Here is a 6,994-nt window from a genome sequence, read left to right on the forward strand (position 1 = left end):
GTTAGATCTCTAATATTTGAATTTGATGTCAGTATTAAATTTTTTTTTTGTTCATGAATATGAAGTCATTCTTAAAGCCTATATCCAAACACAAATTTCTTTGACATCAATCTAATCTAATTTCTATCAAAATTTATTCTACAAAAACTATATATCAATATCCATTTGCAAACGATAATCCAAATGGAGTGTTTTATGAATAACCACTTTAATTTTAAGTATGGCTAATTCCCATTCGTTTAATGATACTACTGATAAACAAAGCTGCCTACCTATACATAACCTCCCCCAATAAGCATAAAAATCTTTTGATGGTTCATTTATAATGTATTCACGGAGAGAAAGATCATGTTCGTGGAACACATTATAACTGAAGAACTCAACTCTGCATCAAGGATAAAATAGCCAATATAATATAAATGATACGCAACTATGAAGCTCTCTCAGTGTGCATATACCCCCATGTACAAGTAAAAGCCCTGATAAATCTTCATGGTGTGAAATTGCATAGCAAGCCACCATGACATCTGGCGTCAATGGAACTCAGCCTAGAGACTTATAGAATGTTTTCTTCAACCAGTTACAATGATAGCCATGTCGAAAACACCAAAAGAGGAAGCATTAAAACCAGGCCATAGCACACAAAGAAATCAACACTTTCGTGTGTAATAACATTGCCGATAATAACACTCCACAGATGTCCACTATCCATGGCACAGAAAATACACTGTCCAACTTCATTGTGTTGATCTTCCTGTTCCAGCCAGATATAAGTAGAGTAAACATAACCCTAGCGGAGGGAATATTGAATTCTCAATTGCTACCAAAAGAGAAGAGGGGGGTGAGTTACCTCTGCCGTTAAATTATTGAATTGATCTTCATCATCAGAGTTTCTCACAGAATTTATGTCACTGCTGGAGAAAGATTGACCCAAAAATATTTTGGTTTTAGCTCCCCCAAAATTTTTATTTGTGAAGGATGTATATGCTGAATCAGTGTGTATTGTTTCCATCACAGAGCCAAAGAAGTTTGTCACAGGTACCTAGAAAAAGTAAAGCAAAAAGACAACTGAGCATTGTTCTACTAAATGGAGTCTGTTACATGAATCAAACACCACGAAATTGTTCTATCATATTTATGTTTAAAGCATTCTTTTATAGTTCCTCCTATGGTTTTCCCAAGTCTCCCTCTACCTCCAGCAGTCTAGCTATAGCTATAGGAATGCTGTAACAGCTCAGTCCACCCGCTTGTGGATATTGTTTACTTTGGCACTCTGGGCCTCACGGTTTTATTATTGATGGAGGGACGGAAATCACTCAACCCATCAAAATGTGTCCACAAGGAAGAGGTATCCACTCTACATACAAGCCATGTATAAAGCACAACAATTACAATGTAGAATAAACACATTAAATCAAACCCACCATTCTCGTGTAACTTCAAGAAGCTCAGCTTTGTCATGATGTCTCAAAGCAGTAAACCTATTACATAAATGCGGATTGGCTTTTCCAACTAGTTTAGTTAAGTAGTAGCTTGACAAAGTGATTTATAGTCTATTACAACAAATATGATACAAATTGGACTTAAATCAGGAAACAGTAGAAACATCACTGAACTTCAAGACCAGAATACAGATTGTAAATGATACTTAAATGGAGTGGAATAAGTTTGCAATAATGTTGGATCTTAATTCAAGAAAGATCTTATTGGTTGTCAAGAGAGCAATCAAATTTAACCAAGTGGAAACATCACATACACTACCAGGTAGAAGCAATTCGTCAGACGCAAAGCAAAGGAATCAAATTACATCCACAATGTTTATTACCTCTTCTAAATGGCGTTGGTATAGGTCCCTTCTGTAGTAAGCAGTTGACATCAACAGATTTGGATTATATGAATTGAAAAGACTGCAAACAAAGCATAAAAATTTGCAAAGTAAACAAGCTAGCTGTGAATATATAATTTTGGCGGGAATTTCAGCCATTCATGATTACCAACTTTCTCAATAAATAAGAGTGAGAAAAATTCTTGTTACAAGTAGGCCAATTATTTTAATCAGCACAGATCAGTGAATTTTTTGGAGGATTGTTAAAAGTTATGATGAATTGCACCAAAACGTATAGAAAGTGAAATGCAATTAAAAGAATGTACATGACAATAGATACACATACTAGGGAGACACATTAGCATGGATAAAATAGTTCCTGAAAATATATATAAAGAACATTCTTGTATGTACCTGCTCAATGAGGCATTGTCATACATATTCAGCCTCTCAAAGAAGGCAAGTGTGTAGAAAGTGAAACGATCAACAACTGAAACACCAACCTGTGTGATATTTTAAAGTGCAAGTACAAAAGGGAATTTTAGTTTGCTACCTATGGAGCCAAACATGAAGAAATCCAATGGATAAACTGTAGCATATTATGTCAAATACTTCTATGTGCTTTTTACAAGTTGGTTAACAATGTCAAATTAATACATACGTCTGAATCCAAGTGATGTGAATATGAATTCTCTCCTTTCATGCTACTTCCAATTGCCAGAACTCCAGGTGATTGAAGCTGCAACCCAGAAAAATGAATCTAGTCAGCAATATATATAGGACACTTGTGAAATAGAGTGGCTTCCAAGAACATAAATATGTTAAAAATGCATCGATAGTAAAAGCTAAGAGCATCCCTTTATCCTAGGAAGAAATTAAAACTAGATTAGGAGAAAAAAAGTAAGATACAAAATCTTTGTACTTCACAATATGATGTTTAACACTGAATGAAATATATAATATACCAAAAAATTGGTTATGCAAGTATAGCTATAAAATAGATTAACATCATTATCAGACCAGGATATTTGTAAATCTCCCCATTCAAAAAGATTACGCAATTGCTCTAGGGATGTTCAAGAAGCTAACAACAACAGCTAAACTGCTAACAACAAATAAATATAACAGCTCCAAGCTCCAGATTTCTCTAATCATTGAAAATATAGCACTTCCACCAACTGCAAGCATTCAACAGCAACATGAAATATATAGAGAAACACAAGGGTTCATTTGACTTAGGCAGAGATCACTCTTAGCCTGGACAATGAATACTTAGGATCACATCACTCTTTTTCCATGAGAATTGGCATAAAAATTATGGAAGCTCCTAAAAATCCAAACAACCATGTCAAAATCAATGTTTAACCTGAGAGAAGAGAGTAGAAGCTTGGCAAGTGTCCACCATTATCAGCAGTTCCTTAAACCTAATAAATCCCAAATGTTCAAAAAATGAGTTCTTAATCCAACATAATAATTATGATTCGATATGTCAATGACTGGTAAATATAAAGGTAACTGAGATAAATTAGACTCCTATAAGTCTATAACTTTATAGTGAAAAGGACAATATTCATGTAGATTTTCTTAGTTAAAATAGATAAGAAAGAATAGAAAAAGGTTCCTGAATTCATGGAATCATATTGATAAAGTCACCATCAAGATCCTTATTCTCAGCAAAATAGGTACATGTACAAAGAGTCCATACTCCTTAGTCTGCACGCATTGGGGATTGAGAAGCTATGTTCCATTCTTTTCCCCCATTTTAGATTGTTAAAAAGTATTCTTTATTCTCCCTACTCTTGAATTATTTTTTTCCTTCATCGAACAAATTTTATACCCCAAATTTTTTTTATTATTTCCATTCATACAAATTATGATTGAAAAGTTACAAATAATAAGTTAAATAGGAATTCAAGACCTGCCCTTCTCTTTCATTTGCTTCACAGCATCAGCTAAATCATGACTCTGAAGTTCTTCTGAATCCTGAAACTTCAAAAACTCATCACCACCGTGCCCTGTCATATAGAGAAGAATATGACTTCCTTCATCACTAAGAAGTCGCTTGGACCTTGGAACAGCAGTCTCATGACGTCCAGTAAGCACACGCAGAAAGTTTTCAACTGTCACTTCATAACCACGATAATCTACCTGATGGATTGCAGGAAAAATCATCACCCTCTTAAAGACTACATATGGGAGCCATAAAAAAAATTGGAAAGATGCAAATATTTTAGCTTCCAAATGTTACAAGATCAGAAGTTTGTAATAAGACAAAGGCAAACCTAACAATAATCATTGTCCCATCTAAGCCCTATAGAAGAGTCAGGCATAATGCATACCTCAAAAACTCACCTCAACATTGTCCCCATACAGGTTAAGTCTATGGTTTTCGTTATTAAAAACTTGGGCAGGGTACTTGTTTCTTGCATTACATGCCATGTCATCTGCTAGCATGAGTATAATCCTCTCATCAGATATTCCTAGCCGCTTAACTGTCCTGAATGAGAGAAATTATTTATTTATCAATAAAAGAGAAAGAATTTGTAATGATCAACTGATCAGTACCAACCATAATTTTAAAAAATTAAAAATAAAACTAAAGTTGAACATTTACCTATACAGTGACAACGTATTTGCCATATGTCGATAGTTAAACCTGAAAATGGGAAGCAGCGTGCTTAGTATACTAGCCTTGTCATAGAATTGCGATGTTAACAATAGTCCAATGCAAACATCAGTTTAAATCTACTCTCTAAGCTAGGGAAAAAAACCGTCGGTGCTCGGTAAACAATTTTGAAAACTTTTCACCGAGTATCCTATATACATCATTCACATTTATTGTTGCCAAACTGCTAGAAGAATTAAGATGCTCAGCAAAGAAACTAGAGAAAACTAACAACATGAAACATTAGGTAGCTATAAAATGCTTTTATTATTCATATAATTAGAATCAGGAAGCTATATAGAAGGTTATAAAACAGTAACATAGCATTGTTCAAAAGGAATTTGGATAAAGTAAAGATGAAGCCTTGATTTACCAGAAGCGTGATGTGCAGACCAGAACAGCCCAATTATTAGTATGCATGGTAGCCTCAGAAGAAGATGAAAAATATGCTGCAGAGTTCCTGATATTGCCCAGAAATAGCAATAACATCACGAGTACTTTCATAGTGAGCTTTAAAATCCTTAGGAAGCAAAATTCCATCCTTCTATCAAGCTATTCTCGCATCTATTGAATTTGTTGTTCTTGTAGATATGAAACTAATGATCAATTGCTTATTTCCTTCCACTACCAAAGAACTGTTACATAGCTGCATACAAAATTCAGCCACCAGAAGTCACTCCCATTAAACTGTAAAATATCTTCTGATTGTTCTCAAACAATCAAATGTCAAATACATATCAAACGACTGATATCTCACAAAAGTTAGCAAGGAAGAGTCCAGATCAGTGTATGTTCAAGCAACTGTAATGGTAATGGCAAGATAAAGCCATAGTTATCAAAACTAAACCGGTAATTGACCTGGTCATACGACGAGGTCACCGGATCACTGGTTCAACCGGTGGGTCACTAATTTACTCGATTGATCCGGTCATAATTAAATAAAAATATAAAATTAAGTATCAATTCTTGTACATAACTAATGATGCAAAAAGAGATAATATACTAGTCACTAGTACAAAATACTTTCTCAATTTAAATGAACAAGAGAGAACAAAAGATAACACAATCAGTAAATCAAATCCAAGGAATAATAAGAAAGTTGGCATCTATATCTTCATAGGAAAAATTTGAAGCTTGACCTACATTTCTTTCATTTTGATTGCATCTATAGCTACATTTGTGTATTTTTCACAAATCAATACCAAGAATAATCCATAATAATACAAACAGAAAGCATGGAAACAACAATTTATCTGAACAATTTTATTCTGAGTTACAAAGAAGATGAACCTCATTTTCAACAACAAATTCAACTATAATAATTTTCAGCAACTAAAGATTCAGCTCAAAAGATGATTTACAGATTTACAGCAACAAAAACTTTAGATAAGTGATTATTTCAGCAAGACAACAATAGCTTCAATCTTCAATGATGATAATCAGTACCAAATTCAACTCAGTGATGATTTTCAGCAACAAAAAAATTTAACTAAGTGATTATTCATCGTTCAATGAACAAAAAATTCATTCAGCAATGAACAAATTTAAGCTAAGTGATTATTTCAGCAAGACAGCAACAAATTCAAGGTTCGCAACACATTCAACTTTCAGCAACAAAATCAAAATGCAGTGATGAATTACAGCAACAAAATTGAAATGGAAAGAAATGGGGAATTTGTTGGAACACACCAAATCGGGTTGAGTGAAGGAAGCTGACAGCCAGGCTCGAAGCAAGAAGACGACAACGGAGACTAGCCCACCGAGACCTGCTGCCGGCGACAACAAGCGCAGGGAAGGCGTGCCTCTGAGTGCGACGGTGACGAGACAGAGAGCGACGACGACGACCTGCCCAGGGACTTGCTGCTTCTGCCGCGGCGACGACGATCGCGGGGAAGGCGCGCGACTGGGAGCGAGACGGTGACGGTGAAGGAAGCTGACCAGATGAACTGATGGCCGAAGCAAGAAGACGACAATGACCACCACCCAAGGGACCAGATGCTGGTTCCGTCTGCTTCTGCCGCCGGCGAAGCGTGCGCAGGAAGGTGGAAGGCGGGGACGGAGTTCGAGACAGTGACGACACAGAGGGCGACGACGAGCCTCAGTCCTAGACAGTGAGTGCGAGACCGAGTCAGAGATCGGAGGTGAGAGAGCTTGAGGTTGAGGGAGAGAGCGACGAGAAAAAGACACCAGAAGTCCAGAGAAGAGAGACGTTGAGGGTTGGGTGATCCGACAGAGACTAGGGCACCACAACTTCACAAGAAATGACGCCGTTTCAACTTTCGAACAAAAACAAAAGCATGACCCGGTCCGGTTAGAGGTCTGGGTTTTGTTTAATCCGGGTCGATTGGATTTTCGATCGAACCAATTGGATTGAGCCGAATTTGATAATTAAGGATAGAGCTTTTTTTTTTAATTCAACTAAGTGTTTTTTATTCTTTTAAATTACAATAGTTATTGAAAAATTACAGAACAAATTAATCACATTCACTGATGGTGGCCTTTGA

At 35.9% G+C, this 6,994-nt stretch overlaps 1 protein-coding gene across 2 annotated transcripts; it reads right to left on the bottom strand.

Annotated features, from left to right (window-relative positions):
- LOC107639493 (putative GPI-anchor transamidase) lies at positions 293-6,755 on the bottom strand. Of its 2 annotated transcripts, none has more exons than XM_016343004.2 (11): positions 6,180-6,755; positions 4,864-5,072; positions 4,440-4,481; positions 4,178-4,322; positions 3,744-3,973; positions 3,192-3,249; positions 2,487-2,564; positions 2,240-2,328; positions 1,826-1,907; positions 851-1,042; positions 293-754 (listed from the first exon to the last, which is right to left on the bottom strand). In XM_016343004.2, exons 2-11 carry the CDS (start codon positions 5,028-5,030, stop codon positions 581-583), a joined length of 1,257 nt encoding a protein of 418 aa, XP_016198490.1. In that variant the 5' UTR covers positions 5,031-5,072; positions 6,180-6,755; the 3' UTR covers positions 293-580. The 2 variants fall into 2 exon arrangements, with proteins under 2 accessions (XP_016198490.1, XP_016198489.1); XM_016343003.2 differs by having other exon boundaries at positions 4,864-5,136.

This window comes from Arachis ipaensis, chromosome B04, assembly GCF_000816755.2.
Source record: "Arachis ipaensis cultivar K30076 chromosome B04, Araip1.1, whole genome shotgun sequence".
In the NCBI taxonomy this organism is placed as follows: Eukaryota; Viridiplantae; Streptophyta; class Magnoliopsida; order Fabales; family Fabaceae; genus Arachis; species Arachis ipaensis.

Bases quoted from the DNA above. Each gene is read 5' to 3' on its own strand.
- LOC107639493 (XM_016343004.2), bottom strand. From the start codon at position 5,030: ATGGAATTTTGCTTCCTAAGGATTTTAAAGCTCACTATGAAAGTACTC. The intron at 3,250-3,743 runs GTCTTGAATTCC...GGGATTTATTAG, and splicing joins CAAATGAAAGAGAAGGGCAG to GTTTAAGGAACTGCTGATAA. The intron at 2,565-3,191 runs GTTAAACATTGA...TCTGGGTTGCAG, and splicing joins CTTCTACTCTCTTCTCTCAG to CTTCAATCACCTGGAGTTCT.